Source organism: Eublepharis macularius, chromosome 9 (genome assembly GCF_028583425.1).
Source record: "Eublepharis macularius isolate TG4126 chromosome 9, MPM_Emac_v1.0, whole genome shotgun sequence".
NCBI classification, from domain to species: Eukaryota; Metazoa; Chordata; class Lepidosauria; order Squamata; family Eublepharidae; genus Eublepharis; species Eublepharis macularius.
Genome location: NC_072798.1, coordinates 40,821,565 through 40,845,494, shown reverse-complemented (window position 1 = coordinate 40,845,494; position 23,930 = coordinate 40,821,565). Strand labels below are relative to the sequence as shown.

At 48.1% G+C, this 23,930-nt stretch overlaps 1 protein-coding gene across 1 annotated transcript in view; it reads right to left on the bottom strand.

Moving 5' to 3' along the window:
* Positions 1–23,930, bottom strand: part of LOC129335541 (cytochrome P450 2D14-like) — a 46,531-nt gene that overhangs the window by 8,657 nt on the left and 13,944 nt on the right. The window contains exons 2-5 of the mRNA XM_054988182.1: positions 20,012–20,183; positions 18,071–18,223; positions 13,547–13,707; positions 380–553 (exon numbers count right to left, since the gene is read on the bottom strand). Coding sequence (XP_054844157.1) covers positions 380–553; positions 13,547–13,707; positions 18,071–18,223; positions 20,012–20,183 — 660 coding nt within the window. The remainder of the gene's footprint in view (positions 1–379; positions 554–13,546; positions 13,708–18,070; positions 18,224–20,011; positions 20,184–23,930) is intronic.

Sequence of the window (23,930 nt, the reverse complement as noted above, 5' to 3'; positions counted from 1 at the left end):
GTCCTAACAGAAGCCAGTATTGTCATTTAGCCATGCTGAAATATGAGGCCATTCCCATGGCCCTTGGAAGGCCATTCCAGATGCTGGACCTTCCCGCAAGAGCCTCCTAAGGACCAGGTCAGTCCCCTTGAAAATATGGCCCAGATTCTGAACCCCAACTCCACCTTGAATACAACCTGGGGTGCGAGAGGGTGGCAGCCCTAGTTACAGGAAATCATAACTTTTCAAGGAATTGCTGGTGTTGTCCCTCTGCAGCCTGCAATGTTATGGCTTAGATTAGGTGGCAGAAGTTCTTCCACCACTAACAAGCTGAAGATCACATTCTTTATCTATAGCATAAGAACAGGGATAAGAGGACAATCTATAAATTTCTTCTTACCTTTTCCATCTCTTCCAGATAGGCATCAGTCATATCTCTTGCAAAGGCTGGATCCCTGGTTTTCTTATGTTCATTCAAAATCTCTTTAAATATAGCAGTAATATCATTATAGACTTCCCTAATTTTAAGGTGAGGTCCAGGAATATAGGAGAACCAGGATCTTGCAGCTACCATCTGTTAAACCAACAATTAAAAAAGATACTTGGCAAAAGTAGCATTTATCAGCTATTGGTCTACAAATGAAACTATGCTGTAATAACTATTTACCTTCTTACACACTGGCAATAAGAACCTCTTACCAGCTTCTCCCCACTTTTATGATTTGGTAATCTGTTAAATTTGTTCTGGAATACTATGTCTGAATTTAGAAAAAAAATCATTTAAAAAGAATGCCCTCATCCACACACACACCTCATTTGTAGATCACGAAAATGTTTATATATTATAAGTACAAGGAACATCCTGACTTTTCTCAAATAAAGTGTTGTCAACTTTTTATTGTTAATGTTTGTTTATATTAATGTTTGTATATGTGTAAGGAAGTGAAGAAGATAAATAGTACATCCCACAAAACTCAGTGGCAAAGTATCCTCTGATTTCAGATTTGACTAGTGTCAGGTTTCGGCGGGGGCGCTTGCGCAGCCGGAGGTGGGGTGGCCATTCTGGCCGCCCCAAACGGGTCCGCCTCCTTCCTGACGCTGGCCGCCCTGCCGGCCGCTTCCCTTCCTGCCCAAAGGCCAGCAGGGGCTCCGCCCTAACGGGCCTCAGACTAAAGGGGCGTGAGCTGGATTGCCTCAGCCGCCTTCTCAGCACAGCTTGTTTGTCGCTCTCTCGTTCGCCCTTCTCTGCACTTCTCCTCATCAGCCCTGGCTTCTGGAGCCCCCGTCTTTTATCCCTCCCCTCCAGGTTACCTCCACCCCCGCTCCCACAAGTCCGCCCCCAAGGCCAGGCCCATCACCTGGAGCAGGAGAGGCCACATTCCAGGGCTCCTCCCTCTCTTCCCTCGCTCCGGCCTTCTGAGCCTTCCTCCATCCAGTTGCTTCCCCTCCACCCGTGCGCTCTCCCACCTCTCTAGCCTTCTCCCCCAACCCCTGCTCTCTGGCCCTCTGGCGGGGGCGGGGCCATGCACCGCCTCAGTGTCCCGGGCCGGGGCGCAGCCGGCACACCCAACCGAAATGGCAGCCAGACCAGTCGCGCCGCTGGGCACCGGGAGGCCTCGCAACGCCGCCGCACCTGCACCGCCAGGCTCCCACCCGGCCGTTTGCAGCCGCTGCCATTCTTGCGGCCTCCCCTCAGGCCAGGTTGCCTGCGCCGCCGCCGCCGTGCCTTCGCCTGCCTCTGTTGCCTCCACCACAGCGGCCTCCATGCCCGGTGCTGCTGCTGCTGCTGCCTCTGTCTCCACCGCCGCCGGTTCCCAAGCTGCCTCGCCGACCTCTCCCGGCTCCAACTCGCTGAGGTAAGGGGGGCCGGGGGGAGGCCGGGGGGAGCCCTTGGCTGGGACCTGCCGGCAGGCACCGAACACTCCCCCCCCCTTGGCGTCGTGACGTTGTCGTGGTCTTCGCTGTACATGCGGGACAGGAAATCGGCATTGGCATGTTGGATCCCGGGTCGGTGTCGTGTTGTGAAACTAAAAGGCAAAAGGGAGAGGTACCACCTTAGGACCCGCGCATTGTGGTCCTTCAGGTGAGCCATCCACTGCAGCGGGGCGTGGTCGGTGACGAGGACGAACGGATTGTCCAATAGATAGTACTGAAGAGCCCCCACAGCCCACTTCACTGCTAGAGCCTCCTTCTCTATCGTAGCATAATTCTTCTCCGCCAGCTGCAGCTTCCGGCTCAAAAACAGCACCAGATGTTCCTGGCCATCGAATTCTGGGGATAGGACGGCCCCCAGCCCGGTGTCAGAGGCGTCTGTTTGCACGATGAACGGTAGAGAAAAGTCAGGATTCCGGAGGACGGGTGCTCGGGTCAAGGCCGTCCGTAGATCGTTAAAGGCCCAGTCCCTGACCTCCGTCCACTGTGCCCGATTAGGTTGGTCTTTCTTGAGACAGTCCATAAGAGGGCTCACCCGGCTCGCCAAGTGAGCCACAAACTTCCCATAATACCCCACCAGCACCAAAAAGCGCCTCAACTGTTTCTTGGTGCCGGGGTGAGGACAGTGTTCCAAAGAGGCCACTTTGTCCGGGAGTGGCCGCAATTGCCCTCTCTCCACCAAGTATCCCAGGTACCGGAGCTCTTGAAACCCCAACCGGCTTTTCTTGGGGTTTGCATGGAGCCCAGCAGCCCGGAGCGCCTCAAGGACTTGCCGTAGATGTTCCAGATGGGAGGGCCAGTCGGGGCTATAAATGATAATATCGTCAATGTAAGCCATCACAAAGGTCTGACATTGGGCCAGGGCGCGATCCACCAAATGTTGGAAGGTGGCTGCCGCCCCGTGCAGCCCAAACGGCATAACGCAGAACTGGAACAACCCCTGTGGGGTGGTGAACGTTGTCTTCTCTTGATCTTCTGGGGCCATGGGCACCTGCCAGTATCCTTTGGTAAGGTCTAAGGCTGACAAATACTTTGCCGTGCCCAGCTGTTCAATCAGGACTTCGGCCTGGGGCATAGGGTATGCATCAAACTTGGTGAGTTTATTAACCTCCCGGTAGTCCATGCAGAACCGTACCATCCCGTCTGGCTTGGGTACGAGGACCACCGGGCTGCGCCAGGCACTCTGAGATGGCTCGATGACCCCCATGCGAAGCATATCAGCCACCTCGCGGGCCACCGGCTCCCACTGCTTCCGTGGTAGCGGCCACCATGCAGCCCTCGCCACTTGGCCTGGGGGAGTGGGGATGGTGTGCTGGACCAAGGTAGTGGTGCCCGGGTGATTCGAGAAGACCCCGGGAACCTCTTGGAGTAACCGCTCCAACTGCTGCTGCTGGTGAGAGGTCAAGGTCGCTTCCATCACCGGGCGGGCGGACGGCTCTTCCAGGGTGGTCCACAGCATCTGCCCGTCTGGCGGCTCCAGAGGGTCCTCCGCTAGCTGGCATTCGCCACGGCGTCGCTCCCGCCATTCCTTCAGGTCATTCACATGAATCCTGCGATCGTCCCTCTGCGAGTCCCCGCACCACACCAAATACAACAGGGGGCCCAAAACCCGGACCACTGGAAATGGCCCCTGCCAGGTGTTCATCGCGGCAGGCCTCAAAATACGGCGGTGCACCAGAACGGGCTCCCCCACCTGAAAGGAGCACAGCTTAGTCCCCTGATTGTAGTATCGCTTCTGGGCCACTTGAGCTGCCTCCAAATGTTGTTGAGCCAGGGCACGGGCTGTCTCTAACCGCTCCCGTAGGGACTGGACATACTCGACTTCGGGGCGACCTGGGACTGCTGTAGCTGGGACCCATTGATCTTCCATCACCGCCAAAATCCCACGGGGCCACTGACCATAGACCAACTCAAATGGAGCGAACCCCGTAGACGCCTGAGGGGTCTCTCGAACTGCAAAGAGCAATGGATCCACTAACAAGTCCCACTGTGTTGGCCGGTCACCTGCCAACTTCGGCAGCATCGTTTTAAGGGTCTGATTAAAGCATTCCACCAGGCCATCTATCTGCGGATGATGGACGGATGTAAAAATTTGGCAAATCCCTAATGTCCGGCAAAGTTGGCGAGTGAGTCCAGCCGTGAAAGATGTCCCACAATCTGTTAGAACCTCCCTCGGTAGCCCCACGTGGGCAAAATAACAGAGGGCTGCCCGGGCCACCGCCGGAGCTTGCATTGTACGAAGGGGGATGGCTTCCAGATATCGGGTGGCGTAGTCCATTATCACCAGCAAAACCCGATTCCCCCTCGGGGTTCGAGGCAGAGGCCCCACAAAATCCATCGCAATCCGTTCGAACGGGGTCTGGATCACTGGAAGGGGGGTGAGAGGCACCCGTGGCGGGGGCCGTCCCAAGGCCCGTTGACAGATGGCACAGGTTCGGCAATACTCCTTAACATCTTTCGCCACCGTTGGCCAAAAGAAATGAGCTAGGACCCGGGCCAGCGTCCCCTTGGCCCCTTGATGGCCGGCCCAGGTGTGGTCATTGGCTGACCTCAATATCGCTTCGCGGAAAGCCAACGGGACCAGGAGCTGGCGGGTCTCTTCCCCCCGGGCCATAATAACACGATACCAGGCCCCCTGCTTCCGCACTATCCGGGGGTACCTTCCCGCCCGCCGAGGATCCTGGATCTTGGCCTCGCTCACCGCCATGACATCCTGCAGGGAACTCAATGTCTCGTCGCTTTCCTGGGCCGTGCAGAATGCCGGGTCGACCAGCCACTCCTGTCGGGGGCCAGTGGGGTCCCTCGATGACAGCCCCGCTTCCAATGGGGCTGCCTCCTCTGCCGGCAGAGCCTCAGCTGGGATCAGGGTGGTCTTGAGGTGGTGCACGAATGCCGGGGCATCTCGCTCCAGCAGTACCGGGTAGGGGAGGGCTGTCACCCGAGACAATTCCACCTCCCAGGAACAACCCTGGTACTTCAGCAGGACCTTTACCACTGGATACTCCTCTGCATGACCATGGAAGCAGGCGACGGTGGCATGGCAGATGATGGGGAGCCGCGGGGGAAGAAGACAAGAGCGAATCATAGAAATGGAGCTCCCGCTATCTAGCAATGCCGATAACCGTCGCCCCGCTACCTCCACGATGATGAGCAAAGGCGGAGGTCGTTGAGGCGGCGTAGAGACGGGTAAGGCTTCCTCCCATCCCGCATCACATTCCATCATCGGGCAGTCGTGCTGGAAATGCCCCTTCTGACCACATTTATAGCAGGATCCTTGATCCTCCCCGCTTCTTAGCGCCCGAAGTCCTGTGCTGCCCACCAGGCCCAGAGGGGGCCTCGGCTAGGGGCTCCCTGCCGGTGCAGGACCAATCCGCCCTTGCCCCAGAGGAGATCCACCGCCACCCTGCTGGGAGGTCCGAGCTCGTCCGGGGCGCTGGATATCTTGGGTCAAAGGGGTTCCGGGACCTCCCCCGGTTCCCCGGCCGCTCGGAATCTCTCGAGGGCCATTGCGTGGGTCAGCCGCTGCCTCAAAATTCTCCAGGAGTGTCGTTGCTTCCCTCAGGCCCTCAGGATGACTACATGCGACCCAATACCGGGCCTTTGGAGGCAAGATGTTCAGCAGCTGCTCCAATACAACATGGTCGACGATGCGCCTCTCCCCATCGGTCTCCGGCTTAAGCCACCGGTATGCAGCATCCCTCAGCGCGGTAACCAAGGCTCGGGACCTCTCAGCTTTATGGTAAGGTATGGCCCGGAATCTCTGCTGGTAAGAGTCTGGCGTTACGGCATACCGGTCGAGAATGGCCGCCTTCAGCTGTCGATAATCGGCACTTTCTTCTTTTGGAAGCGCCTTCAGCGCAGCCTGCGCCTCTCCCGTGAGATAAGGGCCCAAAATAAACACCCATTGGGCCTGCAGCCACTGAGCCGCCTCCACTGTCTGCTCAAAAGCCTCCAAATACGCATCTATCTCATCCTCCGGGCCCAACTTAGTCAGCTGGTATGGAGCTCCTCGCCCGGCCCCAGCCCCACCGAGGGCGCTGCGGCTGGGCGCCGTCCCCAGGGCCTGGCACAGCCCTCAGAAGAGATCCGCCCGAGAGGCCTGTTGCTGTGTCGAGAGTTCCCGTAGCAGCCGGTACTGCTGGTCAGCCAGCCATTGCCCAAACTGGGTCAGGTCCAACGCCAGCCCCGCTAGAGTCACGGAGGCGGGGCCGGCCTGGCCCTGGCCACCCGCGGCCTGGCCCCCATCCATCTCCGGCCAGGCCGCACGGGAAGAAGAAGCAGGAGGTGTTTGAAAAGTCGCGGGGCGAAGCAGCTGTCGACTACTAGTCCACCCACGAGGAGCGGGGAAATGAGGCAGAGGGCGCTTCACCGCCGAGGCGGCACCAGCATTCTCCACCATGTTGTCAGGTTTCGGCGGGGGCGCTTGCGCGGCCGGAGGCGGGGTGGCCATCCTGGCCGCCCCAAACGGGTCCGCCTCCTTCCTGACGCTGGCCACCCTGCCGGCCGCTTCCCTTCCTGCCCAAAGGCCGGCAGGGGCTCCGCCCTAACGGGCCTCAGACTAAAAGGGCGTGAGCTGGATTGCCTCAGCCGCCTTTTCAGCACAGCTTGTTTGTCTCTCTCTTGTTTGCCCTTCTCTGCACTTCTCCTCATCAGCCCTGGCTTCTGGAGCCCCCGTCTTTTATCCCTCCCCTCCAGGTTACCTCCACCCCCGCTCCCACGAGCCCGCCCCCAAGGCCAGGCCCATCACCTGGCGCAGGTGAGGCCACATTCCAGGGCTCCTCCCTCTCTTCCCTCGCTCCGGCCTCCCGAGCCTTCCTCCATCCAGTTGCTTCCCCTCCACCCGTGCGCTCTCCCACCTCTCTAGCCTTCTCCCCCAACCCCTGCTCTCTGGCCCTCTGGCGGGGGCGGGGCCGCGCACCACCTCAGTGTCCTGGGCCGGGGCGTGGCCGGCACGGCCAACCGAAATGGCGGCTGGACCAGTCCCACCGCCGGGCCCCGGGAGGCCGCACAACGCCACCGTGCCCGCACCGCCAGGCTCCCGCCCGGCCGTTTGCAGCCGCTGCCATTCTTGCAGCCTCCCCTCGGGCCAGGTTGCCTCCGCTGCCGCCGCCGCCGCCGCCGTACCTTCACCCGCCTCTGTCGCCTCCACCACAGTGGCCTCCATGCCCGGCACTGCTGCTGCTGCTGCTGCTGCCTCCGTCTCCACCGCCGCCGGTTCCCAAGCTGCCTCGCCGACCTCTCCCGGCTCCAACTCACCAAGGTAAGGGGGGACGGGGGAAGGCCGTGGGGGAGCCCTTGGTCGGGACCTGCCGGCAGGCACCGGACAACTAGTTTCTTCTGTGGGAGAGGGAGATCTTCATTCCTGGGATTGAAAGAGTCCAGACCTGGTCTGCTCAAACTGGGTCCCTTGAAGCCATAAGTAATGCAATGTACAGGCCTGCTATGTACTTGGCTGTTTCCACATGGTGATGATTCACATTTGCAATGGCAATGGAGCATCCACTCAGCAGTTTCTCTGGCGTTGTCTTTGCTTGAAACCCTCATATGTGCACCACTGGAGGGCTTTTTCAGGCTTTAAATGAATTGGGAATTGATCGATTGGTGTAAATAGCTATTGCTATGATCAGCTAGCTCCTCTGAATACCCAGCTTTCCTCATACATATCTGCAACAAATAGGGTTAAAGATTTGCTTTTTTAAACTGAAAGCTGTGAATTTAAAGGAGCTAGTAGATCATAGCAGTAGTGTGTTACAACATTATAATCATCATTCATTGTTTTGGAATTGCATGCCATCAATATGCTGACAGAAGCACCCAGCTCTCTATTTCTCTGCTGAAATCTCCTGGTAGACCTCTAGGAGGTTTAAACCAGACAAAGGATGCCCTGGCATTTCTTGAAGATTCAATTGTAAAACCCTAGAGTTTTTGAGACATAACAGAGTGCCCCCTGTGATGTGCTGATGTCTCTTCTGGACACAGAGAGAGTGATGCCAATGCATTGCTAGCAATGTGAGCCGATATGGGTATACGAGAGACGGCCTTACAATGGCTTGTCTCTTTTCTCCACGTTCAGGGACAGAGGGTGGCGCTAGGAGAGGAACTGTCATCCCGCCACCCTATGGTGTCTGGTGTTCCTCAAGGGGCAATACTCTCCCCATTATTGTTAGTTGGTGTGAAGTTTCGTACTTGGTTGTCATCAATATGCTGATGACACCAAATTATATCTGTTGATAGGCGGACGGCCTGGCTTGGTCCTAGATGACCCGGAGCACACTTTTGAAGCCGTGACTGGGTGGTTGAAACAGAGACAGCTGAAATTAAACCCCACGAAGATGGAGGTCCTGTACTTGAGTCGCGAGTGCGTGGATTTGGGACTCCAGCTTCTGGTCCTCAATGGGGCATTACTTACACCAGTTCTGAAGGTCAGGACTGGAGTAGAGATGGGCACGAACCACATTATGAACTTCAAAAACCCACAAAATTGGCGATCGCGTGATCGTGATCCAGCGGTTCATGATTGTCCATGGCCAACAAACCAGCGTTCGGGAGAGGCCTGGTTCGGTGCATTTGGCCGTGGTTCGGGAAGCCAGACACTCAGGCACCAGCAATCAATTCCCCTGGCAACAGAGCCGGGGGAATGCCTGAACTCTGTCTGCGCTCCTTCTGTCGCCCTGGAAACCCGAATGGAAGCCCACCTTACCTTGATCGGCAGGTCTTCCTTCCAACCACGGAGCTGCAAAGCGGTTACAAGTTGGGAGAAGATACCCAGGGGAGGGAGGGGGAAGGGGGTGTTCTGTAGCCATGGGCACTCCAATCTCATCCCTGCAAACCCTGATAGGCAGCTCTGACAGCCAAACACAGACCTCCTGAGTTACTCAATGGGGCTTGTGATTATAAATAGCCATGGGCTCCCAGGCTGGGTTTCACTTTCAGCGAGCAGTGGAGTGGGACAGAGCTCTTGCTTGCCACTTGCTAGCCTTTGGGGAGAGAGACTGAGAGTATAATTGAGCTTGGATTTTTGTGGGAGTTTCCTGGGGGCCTTGGATTGGAGAGGGTATAACTCCAAAGATCCCTTTTGCAATCTTGTCCAAACTTGGGTGATGGCTGTAGGAGAGCCTGCAAAAGACTCCCCAGGAATATGGGCTCTCTAAGAGCAGAACCACAAGTGACAAAAGGCACAGACTGGACACTTGTCTGCTTCCCTCAAGTTTTGATGGGAAATGTAGGCAGCTTGGCGGAATGTTGGACAAGTGACAGTTGAAAAGTCCATTGGACAGCAGTCAGAGAGCGAAGCTGCAAGACCAGGATGCCTACATTTCCCATCAAAACTTGAGGGAAGCAGACAAGTGTCCAATCTGTGCCTTTTGTCACTTGTGGTTCTGCTCTAAGTGCCACGGGGGCCATTCTGCGCCCAACGAACCGTGAACCGGTTCGGCAACGGAAAATGTTCGTTGCGGTTCACGACTTTGGGATTGTCATCAGCACCGAACCACAAACCACTGGTTTGTTAAATTTTTTGGTTCATGCCCATGTCTAGTCAGGATTCTGGGGGTGATCTTAGATGCCTCCTTGAAAATGGAGGCTTAGGTTGCAGCAGTTGCCAGGTTTTCTTTTTTCCATCTTCGACAGACCAGGCAACTTGTCCCTTATCTCTCGACCCATGACCTAACTACAGTGATCCAAGCAACAGTCACCTCTAGGCTGGACTACTGAAACGCGCTTTACACAGGGCATCCCTTGAGTCTGATCCAGCAGTTGCAACTGGTTCAAAATGCAGTGGCGCGTGTCACCACCGGAGTGCCAAGTGGTGTACATATAACACCGGTATTGCACCAGCTGCATTGGCTGCCATTGGAGTACCAAATCAGATTCAAAGTTTTGGGACTAACCTATAAAACCCTATGCGGACTGAGACCAGCATATCTGCGAGACCACCTCTCCCTGTATGTGCCCCAGAGGATGCTCTGGTCAGGAGGAAAACTACCATTGGTGGTCCCTGGGCTTGCCGGGCTTGTAAGACAGAGATGGTCCGCCAGGTGTATAGTTGACTCCAGGCTAGGCCTCCCCTACCAATCCAAATAGTGAAGGAGAAAGGAACATCAGATCCCTCCCTGTCATAGATTCCCACCACCCAGTCTTTAAGTGGATTGATTGCCTCCTATTAGCTGAGTGGATTGCTGTCATTTTGTGAATTTTTAATTATCTATATTGCATTGTATTGTTACATTGTTTCGATTTGTAACTGTTTTAACATATAAATTTATATGTAATTTTTTATTGGATTTAATCCACCCTGAGCCTGCCTGTGCAGGGAGGGTGGAATAGAAATAGAAAATAAATAAATAAACATTGCTACTGCCATCGCGCCATTAACAGCAAGAGGCTCCTAGCAGGGTAAATCTCCCACTGGTTGCCATGGGGGACCTGATAACCCTAGATGTGATAGAAACCCCCCACAGGCAATCTCAATGACCTTCCCTCCAGCTGTCCTTGAGCATCTGTGAGTGTGGTGTGTTGGACTACGGAAGGGGGGTCTGCTGTCTTCAATGCTGCCCAGATGGCATACATCCAAGAGTTCTGAAAGAACTCAAGTGTGAACTTGTAGATCTCCTCACAAAAATATGTAATCTGTCATTAAACTCTGCATCTGTTCCTGAGGACTGGAAGGTAGCTAATGTTGTCCCTATCTTTAAAAAAGGTTCCAGGGGAGATCCGGGAAATTACAGGCCAGTCAGCCTGACGTCAATACCGGGTAAGTTGGTGGAAACTATTATCAAAAATAAAATTAGTGGGCACATTGATGACCAAAAGCTGATGAGGAAAACTCAGCATGGGTTCTGTAAGGGAAGATCTTGTCTCACCAATCTGTTAGAGTTCTTTGAGGGAGTGAACAAACAAGTGGACAAGGGAGACCCGATAGATATTGTTTATCTTGACTTCCAGAAAGCTTTTGACAAAGTTCCTCATCAAAGGCTCCTAAGTAAGCTCAGTAGCTATGGGATAAAGGGCCAAGTCCTCTTGTGGATCGAAAACTGGCTAATTAATAGGAAACAGAGAGTGAGTATAAACGGGCACTTCTCACAGTGGAGGGTGGTGAGCAGTGGGGTGCCACAGGGGTCGGTATTGGGTCCAATGCTTTTTAACTTGTTTATTAATGATTTGGAATTGGGATTAAGCAGTGAAGTGGCTAAATTTGCAGATGACACGAAATTGTTCAGGGTGGTGAAAGCCAGAGAGGATTGTGAGGCACTCCAAAGGGATCTGTCGAGGCTAGAAGAGTGGGCATCCATGTGGCAAATGAGGTTCAATGTAGCCAAGTGCAAAGTAATGCACATTGGAACCAAAAATCCAAAATATAAATACAAGTTGATGGGGTCTGAACTGGCGGAGACTGACCAAGAGAGAGATCTTGGAGTCATGATAGATAACTCACTAAAAACGTCAGCACAGTGTGCGACTGCCATAAAAAAAGCTAATGCTATGCTAGGGGTTATTAGGAAAGGGACTGAAAACAAATCAGCCGGTATCATAATGCCTCTGTATAAATCGATGGTGAGGCCTCATTTGGAGTACTGTGTACAGTTCTGGTCGCCACACCTTAAAAAAGATATCATAGCACTGGAAAAAGTACAGAGAAGGGCAACTAAAATGATTAAAGGGTTGGAACACTTTCCCTATGAGGAAAGATTGAGGCGCTTGGGGCTCTTTAGCCTGGAGAAAAGACGACTGAGGGGAGACATGATAGAGGTTTACAAGATAATGCACGGGTTAGAGAAGGTAGAGAAAGACGTGTTTTTCTCCCTTTCTCACAATACAAGAACTCGTGGGCACTCTATGAAATTATTGAGCAGTCGGGTTAGAACAGATAGAAGAAAATACTACTTTACACAAAGGGTGATAAACACATGGAATTCGTTGCCACAGGAGGTGGTGGCAGCTACAAGCATTGCCAGCTTCAAGAGGGGACTGGACAAATATATGGAGCAGAGGTCCATCAGTGGCTATTAGCCACAGGAGATAGATGGTATTCTCTTTGTGGGGAGGTGGTGCTCTGTTGTCTTGGTGCTGGAAGGAAGGCAGTGGGAGGGCTTCTGGTGTCCTGGCCTCACTGACAGTCCTTTAGATGGCACTGGATTTCTAGCCACTGTGTGTGACAGAATGTTGGACTGGATGGGCCACTGGCCTGATCCAACATGGCTTTGCTTATGTTCTTATGTTCTTAAGGGCCTGGGAATCTCTGGCTCTTCAACATGGGCTCTGGCTAAGGAGCCCTCACTCCCTGCAGATATCATTGAGTCTCTGAGGCATTGCTGAGGTAGTGGAGGTGCCATCATGGCTGCCCATGAAGGTGGATTGAAGTTGGGGGGACGCGTGGCCCTGGTCCTGGAAGCTGCTGCACCCATCAAGGATATTGGGGCCACAGAGTGGGTCAGGCCTTGGTAGATGTAGCTTTGCAAGCCCTTGGCTCTGTCTGCAGGCCCTCATCCTGCACAGTACTCATGGACATGTGGGTGGTCATTGAACTTGAATGGGTGGGCACCACATGGACCTGGAGGGGTGCTGTTACACAGGGCAGCAGTACCAGAAGACCTGCGCAGAGGGACAGCTGGGGTCTCGCAAGCCTCGGGAACAGCTGCGGGCAATTATGAGTGGGTGAGACTGCTGCTTGGAGAGGATTGGGAGGCGAGGGGCATTGGCAGAGGCATTGTGGGTGCTGGCAATGAGCTCTCTTGTGGCCTTTGCCATACTCATTCCTTCAGTTGGTCTGCCAAGCCTGTACTGTCTGGGGCATGCTGTGGGGACCTCCTTGCCAGTGCATGTGGGACTGGGATGCTGGTGAGCAGTCAAGGCATTCAGCATCCCAGCCAGGTGCCATGGCTGGCCTGAAGCACTGTGAGTGTTGGGCATTCCTAGCCAAGATAGGGGTGTCATGACTTCTCAGGGAGCAGCAAGGATTGCACAGGCCTGTTCTTATGTGGGTTGGAACTTGCTCATCTTGGGGATGGAGCTTGGGCATGATTACTGGTCCTCTTCCTGGCTCTGGGTGGTGTGTGTGTGTGTGTGTGTATGGGGGTACTTATATAGAGTTTTTGTTTTATGCCATCCTAGATGTGGTTTCCTGTGACTAAGGCCCATTACATGGCCCTGCGTTTGCTTTTGAGCAGATGGGCTTCATATTTGTCTTTCTGTTTGACTCTGGAATACGTGGTTGAATGTTGTTCATATGTAATTGGTGTTTATATGTAATTTTTTAAAATATGGAATGTTTTAAAGTAGCAAAACAGTTCTTACTTTTTAAAATTGATGAAGAATTGAAGATATAAATGAATTAATTATTAAAATTCTCACTGTAGGGAACCAACATTACAACACAAGACAATGCATACAAGATGAATTCTTCTGTTCATATCGTGGAACAGAACTTCACATCTTTTGGAATCAGTATCGGGTCTGGCTGTTGTTATTTCCCCAGATATGTACTGATATTTAACAACCATTTGAAATAACTCAATAACAAGAAGTCAGAATAAAAGAAAGATCCTTTTACAAATTCCAGCTTTAGCCTTCTAACTCCGCGTAGAATAATTCGCAGCCTCACTTTTTCTTAAATACCTATTCAGGCTAACAAATGTACCTGGGTGATGTTTTTAGTAAAGGTCTTCATCAAATCCTCTGTTAAATGAAGTAACGTCTGGATTTTCTCATCACTGTATTCAAATCGGCTACCAAGTGTTAAGGCACACATAATATTGCCAACTGCGGTGCTCATAAGATAGTGTGGTTTAAAAGGAGTGCCTGTATGAAACAAAACCAAAAAAATTAGATTTGTGCTATCATATATATCCTGCATGATGGGATTTCTTATAACTTGGGGTTGTGTGGTATCTCCCCCTAAAGCCTACTTCAGGATGAATTTCCTATCCCAGATACTTTTTGTTTTGTTTTTGGCAGAATACATAGAGTATTCACCCTGACATGGTGAGAAAGATGATCGGAAAGGCCAGAATGACACCCAGGGACAGTTTGCTACAAGACAAGCCCAAAGAAAATCCATGCTTTCCTCTCACAGGCACTGGGATGGACGGCAACCTTTTCTTGCTTATAGACAGCCTGCTAACCTAAAACAACTACTCACCCGCAATGATAAAGTACTTAACAGTAACATGGACTCTGGTACCAAGGCCTGTAACAAACCAAGATGGCAACTTTGTTCTCATATAGATCTTAGCAACACCATCAGTGCACCTAACAATATCAGCCATACTATCTCATACTATCTCAGGTTCATATGCTTGTTCATCCTCTAATATGATTTATGCCATCGCGTATCAGCAATGCCCTTCCACCCTCTACTTTGGACAAACTGGCCAGTCCCTTCGACAAAGAATTAATGGACAGAAGTCTGACATCAGAAACCACAACATTTAAAAACCAGTGAGGGAACATTTTAACCTTCTAGGACATTCAGTTGCTGACGTAAAAGTAGCAGTTATCCTGCAAAGGAATTGCAAAGTGAGAGTGGAAAGACAGACTGCTGAATTGCAACTGATAACAAAGCTCAAGACAATGCATCCACCTGGATTAAATCGAGACTTAGTCTTCCTGTCTCATTACCAATGCTGATTTCTCCACACCCACTACCCTCTGCATACTCCACTGACTCCAATCATGCTTGCTATTGTAATTCCCTAGCTATTGTCATTCAGCATCTGAAATCACTCCACTCTCTAAGATATAAGGACAGATGGACTCACATTCTAGCTATATATGAAGAAGTGAGCTATGACTCACAAAAGTTCATATACTGAACCAGTTCATCAAAGTTAGTATTGTCTACTAGAGGTGTGTCTACTGGGAAAAATGAGCTGAAATTACAAATGAATTTTGCTGGTTCAACTCATTATAGTGGATTCTGGAACGCTGAAACAAATTTAGGAAATGAGTTGTAACAAAACCATCCCTCCGACTCGTATGTTTTCATGCTGTGCATTTCAGCTTGGTTCTTACAAGTGGGCTGGGCAGCAGACAGGCAAGCATTATTGTCAAGGGTGTAAAGGAATTTTTTAATGACCCCTTGTCTAAAGACCTATGTATGAACATTATTGGAGCTGCCCTCTCACACAGAAGGCAAAAGCTTTTCTTTGTAAGCAGATTCCTTCTGACACAGTTTAAAACACTGAACACTGCAGGTCAGGAAGCCCTATAGTAAGGAGACAATATCTCTCTTGTTTTCACTTTGTACTCAAGAATTAACCCTGGATAAGCAGTCTTTCAGGAAGATACCCAAAACTCCTGTGTGGCACCAGACATTTAGCATCTTGATATCACAGAGAGATTTTACTGTCTTGTCACTCAGGCCTGTTTTGGTGCCATGTCTCCTGAAGAATTTGATTCTGAAGAATTTAGATTTGTATAACAATTTTATCTTTTATTCTGTAAACAATTAGCTTTGAAAGTATATAAGATTCTCTGCTATGGCTGATCTTTATACTTAAGTCCTAACAAGGCATAGCATCTGGGTTTTATTCATGAATAAAGCTCATATTTCTTCATTGATCACCGCTTGGTGTCTAAGGGCCAAGCTACACATGACAAATGACACTTGAACAGCAAGTGTATTTCTCCCTGTTCACTTGCCCTCCACTCAATCCACTTGCCGTTCAAGTGTCATTCGTCATGTGTAGCTTGGCCCTAAATTAATGAAGGGCAACACCTGTTAGGGAAAATAAAATTAATGCAGAGTACTTTTTTTAAAAAAATTCTGTAACAGAAGGAATCTGAACTAGCTAATTGAAAACAAAGTTGTCCATGGGAAGGTAAGGGGAGAGGTGTACCTTTCTTGTTTGGGCTGGTTCCAAGGCAAAAACATGTTCTTTCAGCCAACAGAAACTCCCAGGAGAACTGCCACTCTACACTACACCTTCCAGCCCATCACCTTGGGGGGGGGGAGGGGGGAGGCATAACACATACATCGCCACTGCCAAAATTCATTATATATAATGGTAATGAAACAGACAAAATCTGAAACGGCCCTGTGGCAACCGAAAACAAAACAATAACGGCAGTGGCTTCATTCCAAAACAGCAGGTCTTAATCTAAAATGGCAAAATTAAGAATGAACACTCCTATTGCCTACTCAGATTGGCAGTGGCTCTCCAGGGACTCAGACAGAGGTCTTTCATATTACCTACTGCCCTGTCCTTTTAATTGGAGATGTTGGAGATTGGACCCATTCAAAGCAGATGCTTTTCCACTGAGCTACAGAATAGTGGCTGTTAAACTTTCTACCCTCATAGAATGCTTTTCCCATTGGCTTCTCAGAATAGTTCTGTGGATTCTGGAAAATATTTGAGGGTGCACACTTTTCACAATTGTATTGGGCTTCATCATTGTCCTGTTTGTACTGAGAATTCATCCTAGTAGGTATCCAGTAGTTCTCTGAGGCCTCAGGTGCAAGTTCAGGAATGGTGACCAAGTTTTCTTTCCACAAAGCTTTCTCTTGGGAGAAATGGCTCTTAATCCTTCTTCTGCCATCTATCCCCAGTCAGCTGTTTCCCACCATTGCCTGGGATTGCACTGAAATACCTCTTCCAACATAAGATTGCATCTTTGCTGCTGAAGTCCAGTTCCAACCTATGATGCACATATTCTTTTCTTTTTTTTCTATTTTTTAAATCTTAGGAGGACTAAACGGGGGGATGCAACCACTAAGGTTAGCCTAGTCAGATTTACTTATTTAAAATATTTATATGCCATCTTTTGACCCAAACAGGGTCCCCAAAGTGGCAAACAACAGACATTAGAACATTTAAAATGTTTAAAAAGTATTTAGTATGTATACATAAATATTTAACAATACGGAAGGAATAAGAAGATTATCATTTCACACCATTAAGGTTTTACTAACTGAAACTGACCATTGAGCATGGTATTTATTTAGTCCAGGAAGGAAAAAAGACTGACAAAGAAAGACTTGTATTCTTTTCAATTTCCAGAAATGTCAAATGTTGGATCTTTAAATCATTTCATTTCCCCCCTTTCTTCTTCTCTTGTATTTTCTGACAGATGATTTACTTCACTTAATGTAATGACATTATCACAAGTTCCACAAACTTCTGTTACAGTATATTTCTTAGAGCCAAACTACACATTACAAGTGACACAAGATTGAACATGGGTGTCTGATAGGGTTGCTGGTTTCCTATACCCTCCTGGCGGGGGGTAGGTGGGACGTGGTACTTACTAGGAGTGTGTTCTTTGTGCATGCACAGATTCCACATGTGCTGCCAGTGCCAACATGATGGTGTCACTTGTGGAAGTGATGTCACTCATCACACTGGCTGTGGGAGCGCTCCTGTTCTCTGGAGCACAGGGCCGATTCTGTGAGAATCAGCCCATTTGGGGCCAAAATAGGCCCCAAGTGAAGCATGGAAGTGCTTCCACAGCCAGTGCAACATCATCACTTCCAGAAGTGTTGTCGCCAAGCTGCCATGGCAGTCCTCCCAGGCTCCACTTGTGGTCAATTTTTTGAGAATTTTAAGACCAATTTTTTGAGATATTTTAAGACCAAAATATGCCACAAGTGAAGTGCAGGAGCACTCATGCAGTGCAATGACATCACTTTGGAAGTGATGTCATGGTAAGCTAGGAGCACTCATGGGCTGTGTGTGTTCCCAGGGTGCCTGTCAGTGGTGGGGTGTGAGCGACCAGCTGGCAGGCAGATAAACTGCCGGGAGATTGCCCACCACCAGTGGGCACCTGAGATTCCTAGTGCCTGACCTCACTTAAAGAGCTCTGATTCCTGTTGGGCTCTGGAGAACTGTGAGGAGGCAGGGGATTCTGTCTTTGCTACTCCACTGTTTTTGCCAGTGGAAATGGCTCAAAGGGGCATGGCTATTTGCTCCTTTCTGTGGTTTCATGTCCCAACTCAGGTCACTCATAAACTTTAGTTTGTCTTTAGCATATAAGCTGCCACAGGACTCTTGTTATTCTATCAATGAATGCTGACTGTAAATCTGTGAGCAGGGAATCATATGTTTTCTCTAGTATAATCATATGGAGCCAGGAGCTACTTTCTCTGACAGGGCCATAAGGCCCATATATCTTCTCACACACATTCCAAGCCACAATCTGTTTCATCAAGAATGAGATCATGCACCTCCTTGTGATTTGAGCTCAGAGCACAGATGTTCAGCTTCTTTAGATACCATCATTTCAAGGGTTTTCTTTCCCATTCCAAAGTTTTTCATATTGGAGAGAAAGAATCTCCTCTGCTCTTTCCAGCCAGTGCTGCTGCCTGCCATGACTAGTCCTGAAATATATGGAAAAAATTCTTGTCAGTTCACTGATTGTTCCCTACACTTTTCCCTGGCCATATTCCAATTTTAAGCACATTCTGTCAATTATTTCATTCTAGTAGGTGATATTTCACAAGGAAGGAGTGAGCAGGTCTCCTTGGAAATTCCAGGCCTAGTGCTCACCTATACTCTCAAGCACACAGTACTGGCAGGTTTAACTAAAGTTCTTTCTATCACTGCCCTCCACTGTTGCTATACTATGGGGGAAAGGAATTCCATTTATCTACATATTACATTTTTGCCCCATCATTCTTACAAGGAGCTTATAGGGGCACTAATACTTCTTCCTTCTATAATTTTATCCTCACAACAGCCCAGAGAGGAAAGTTAGGCTGAGAGAGAATTACAGGCCCATATTCACATAGTACTTTTCGATCTTTTACGCTTTATATGTTAAAGAGTCTCGCAGTTCTCACTCCCAAACTCTTTACTGGCTCTTCCGCTTTAATTAACTCTGTCTCTCATTTAATAACTTTTGGTCTTTGTTTAAAAATCAAGCCCATTAGGGGAGATAGCAATCTTTACCTCTTCTTCTTTCCTTGGGGTTATAATCACTGTTTCTTTTGCTAAATTTCGATCAAATCCATAACTGAAGCTAGGGTACGACGATCCTATGCCAATTCGTTGACTCCAAAGCTGCTGCAGAGATATAGGCTCACCCTTCTATGAGGGGACCTCAAGGCTGGGGGAGAATCCTTAATTCAGAACCCCCCTTCAGCCGAGATCACTCACTCTTGGGGCTGCAGAGCATTCCTGCCCGATTTCTCCCTAAAATCGGGGGGCTGTGGGTGGTCAAAGCACCTCACCAGCCTAAAAAACAGCAACTCGGATGATCCAGCTCCCTGGATCACGTCAGACCGCCATAACACCAAGCCGGAAGTCCATATTCACATAGTACTTTTCATGGCTAAGTGGTAGAGTTGCCAGGTCACCTTATCCTCCCGGCACACTCCCAGTACTTGCATGATGACATCACTTCCAAGAAGTGACATCGTCACACAAGCCATGGGCATGTTCCCATGCTTCACATGGGGCTAATTTTGCCCTGTTTGGGGCTAAAATTGGCCCCAGCAAAGTGCAGAAGCATGCCCACAGCTCGTATGATTATGTCACTTCAGGGAGTGACATTGTTGTGCCCCCCCAGGAGCGTACATGCCGTGCATATTCCCTGGGTGCCTGCCAGTGGCAGGTTGGTGAGCCACAGGGCAAACCCCGGGGAGTTTGCCCACCACCAGCAGGCATCCAGGAATCCTACTAAGTAGAGATTTAAACTTGGAATCTCATATACATCAAAGAAACATTTCTAGTCTCTTCACAGTACCATGGATATACATCCAATAATAACTGTAAATGGTTCTGTCATTTGTAATATAATTCCTTTTATTCACAATGAATGGGATCATAGGAGAGAAGAGATGGGTCCTTTACATTTACATTTTTCTCCAGTTAATTTTCTTTGTGGTTTGATACCACAGTAATGCATCTAATAACAATAACAACAACAAATGCACTTATATCCCACTCTTCTAGACAGATTAGTGCCTCACCCAGAGCAGTGAACAAGTTAGTGTTATTATTATCCCCTCAATACAGCTGGGGAGCTTGGGCTGAGAGGAGTGGCTTACCCAAGGCCACGTACTGAGCTCATAATAGTAGTGGTATTCGAACCAGTAGAATGCTGATTTGCAGCCGAACCACTTAATAAACATAGTCCATCTCATCACCACATGAGCAACACTCACCTTGACAATTCTCTGTGTAGCCTGCTAGACACAATAGTGGGACAGATGGTCGCTCAATAAAGTCCTCGGTTTTCTTTCCAAGTGCCTCCTTCATCACCTTAAACCCATTCAATACAACTAGATTTGTCCATCCAGCTTGGGCTAGGAAGAGCATTCCATATCTTTTTGCCAACTATGATAACAAACAAGAAAACACAGGAAAAAACTCTGCGTGTCAGTTCTAGGGATGGCAGTCCATGGCAGATAGACTCCCAAACCCCCTCACAGCAAGCACTCCACTGTCTTGGATGAAAAGGTTTTATTTTAGAGATCCAGTAAGTTCATGGGTACATCCATAGATGAGTAAATTGGCAGGAATGGGGTTACAAGCAGATGCACTTTGATATAAGGAGCATGATTCCCCCCTCCCCTTGGGCCATTAGCAGCTAGGCTCGAAAATCCCAAAGTCTCATGAGAACACAATAGCTTTGTCTGGGCAGAGAAAGGTAAAAGATTACAAGGAATCCAACTCCCTCTGTCTCTTGTGCAAAGTTACAATACAGCTGCAAGGTCAACAAGCAGACTCGAGAGATAACAGGCTCAGCATTAGTACTTTCGTTTTTAGGCAGGCCAAGGATGGTATGATTATAATGGTTACAGTATATGAGCATGACATGAAAGCACACAGGGGTCATTTTCACACACGCCCTGGGAGATCGCGCAAACTCACAGCATGAAGCGTCTTCCTAGCATGATCTCCCGGCACAATCCCCTTTAATGGCCTGATGACGTCAGAAAAAGGGCCATTAAAGGGGATCGTGCTGAGAAATTGCGTTAGGAAGACGCTTTTATGGTGTGAGTTTCGCGCGATCTCCTGGGGCGCATGTGAAAATGACCCCTGTGTGCTTTCATGCCTGGCCGTGTGAAAACAGCATGGGTATCAATACATTGATCAGATCAATACAGAGAGTAGAGAATATATGAATGGCATGGATGAATGGTATGCAGTCATGACAGTGTGATATCCAGAGGACAATGAAATAAAGAAAAAGAACTTACTATACTTACTATAGCCCCTCATTAAGGCCTAAACAAATTTCATGGGGATTGGTACTGGGATTGGAGCTACTGAATTTGTTCCTAAAAGATCTGCTCTCTTTTCACTTGGAGGTACCAAGTGCAGATGACATCACATCTCTGCAAAATGAGTAAGTGAAGAAAATATCCTGAGTGAGATTCTGTGTAAATATAAAGTGTTATACGTTGAAACAAACGTTCCAACTGTATGTATACATGAAAGGAGTCTAAATTGGTGGTAACTCAGCAGGCAACAGCTCTTGGAATCATAACAGATGATGCAACTCTGTGTGTGGCAATGGTAAAAAAAAGGCAAATGAAATTAGTAAGAAAGGATCTGAAAACAAAATAGCCAGGATCACAATGGCTTTGTATAGATGTATGGTGCAGATATACTTGGAACACTGTGGAGCATGCATCCTCCAACTCCAAATACACAGGTTTTATTAAATAATTCATCTGCATCCTCCTGACTTTCATATATCATTTAATTGTGAGTTCTACAGCAACCCACTGACTATGAACATTTCTAGTAACTGCACATTGGCTCCAAACCTGGCCAGCAATCTTGCCAGCTTTGTTAATCTTAGCCTGTATATTAACTATGCTGAGAGGTGCCAAGCCACGTACCTCTCAACCAGCATGCTTGACAAAAACTAAGAGGTTGTTTGATTCTGCTTATCACCAAGAGTGTTCCTTTCCCAACACACTCCATCACAAGCCTAATGGGCTCTAAAAGAGGGTTTGACAACTTCATAGAGGATAGGTTCACCAATGGTTATCTGGAATAACTACGTGGAACTTCCATGTCCGCATCTAACTCTCTAAATAGCAGTATGGGGGCGAGGAGGGGAATAACAGCAGAATTTTTGGTCCTCCATTTCCTCCATGTTAAGCCTTCCAGGGGAGTTTTATATAGTATAAGAACAATCCTAAAAACTACAGTTGCACAAAAAACTAATAACGGAAACAACAGACAACTAGTCAACATACAGAAATAACATACTAATAAGACAAAATAACAAAAAAGAAAAAACGAACTATATAAACTAAAAGGGCTTCCGATTTCTTCATCTTCAAATTTACACTTACTCTAAGTAATCATTAAAAGGTCTCTTTTTTCTGACATCCAGAGATCATTAGCCTATTTTTATACTGCTTATACATTTCCAATTTAATAAATTGCCATTATATATTTAAAAGGTTCATCCGGTGATATTAGGAGAAAGAGACAAAAACCTACAGAGGTAAAAATATTATTGGAAAAGCAGATGAAAATTTATTGAAATAGTTATCTAAGTCAACAATAATTGTTAGTATCAAAGCCACAGAATAGATTCCTTCCGCTCAGTCTTCAGTTGTGTTCTTTTTTTTTCATGCCTTATTATTATTTTATGTGCCTTGGATTAATTCCAGTGATGAGATCCACTTCCAAAAAGCTATATAATCATTACTAGATCATCACATTAGACTAGGCCTCCTGGGTCAAAATTAGCTTGCACCTTCACAAAGTCTTGTACTGACCCACAATATTGAGTCTCTAGATCCTTATGGTCCCAAATTGGTCATCCTCCAAGACCCAGGTTATTACTTCTGAATTCCATTTCCCAAAATCGCTTTCTCCCATCTACTCTTGTTAGCAAACTTTCTTGAGATGTTTGTAGTAATTCATTTTCCCCTTGTAGTTCTCTGAGTCCCTTCAGCTGTTTTTTAGCATCTTGAATAGCTCGATTTCTTTTTTGAATTCTTTGTTGTTTTTTAGAATCTTGGAGGTAATCCAATGGAAAATCCTTGCATGGCTTTATCTGTTTGTTGTAAATAACTTGAGTCTTGCTGCTGTAATCATATATAAAATATGGAGTACTGACCGTATTTTCCAACTATCCATCATTCCCAATAAAAAGTCTCTGGCTTCAGTTGAACTTTAATCTTTAATATCTTCTGGATTGATAGAGGTACTTGTTTCCAAAAGGTTTTTCCTTTCTTACAAGTCCACCACATGTGAAAAAACTATCCTTCATGTCGAGCACATTTCCAGCAAAAAATCAAGACACCTTCATACATTCTAGCCCATTTGTCAGGACGGAGTCATATACCATCAATGCATCATCTTATAAAAATTCTCCTTCAGACTGGAACTTAATGTAAATTTTAACTCTTTTAACCACATTTTTTCCCAGTGTTCCATTAATATATCGTGAAATGATAAACGTGTGTAATGAGTGGGATAACATGCCAAAATTCCGTTGGCAGGCCAGCCCAGTAAGGACGTGTGGAAGCAGCCTTAATGTAAATTTTAACCTTTTTAACCACATTTCCCCCAACGTTCCATCAATATATCCTGACCAAAATTTTGAGCCCATTTAATCATACGTTCTTTAACTTGTTCTTCTGTCTCAAATTTCAACAGAAGTTTGTACATTTTGGCAATAACATGTTCACCATTAGAACATAATTCTGTCTCAAATCCTGTCTTAAATTGATCAAGAATCATACTGCTTCTTATCTGCTTTAAACCTTTCTACCATTTGCATATAAATAAACCATTGGCAAGTATATCCCTCTGTTACTAAATCCTCTCTTGGTTTTTTTTAAACATTACCCTGTGCAAATGCTAACATATGTTAACCAACAAGCAGGGCTTACCATCTCCTTTCTAAAATGCATTTCTTGTGGTGATAGCTGCAAGGGTATTTTTGGACAAATTCTAAGTTTATATTTGTTTCAAATTCTCAGCAAAGCATGGCTAACATAATGGTTAAAATCTGTCTTAACCTTGGCTTTATCGTACCACAAATAACCATGCCATCCAACTCATAAGTCATGCCCTTTTAGATCCAGTAATCTGTTTTTCAACAAAATA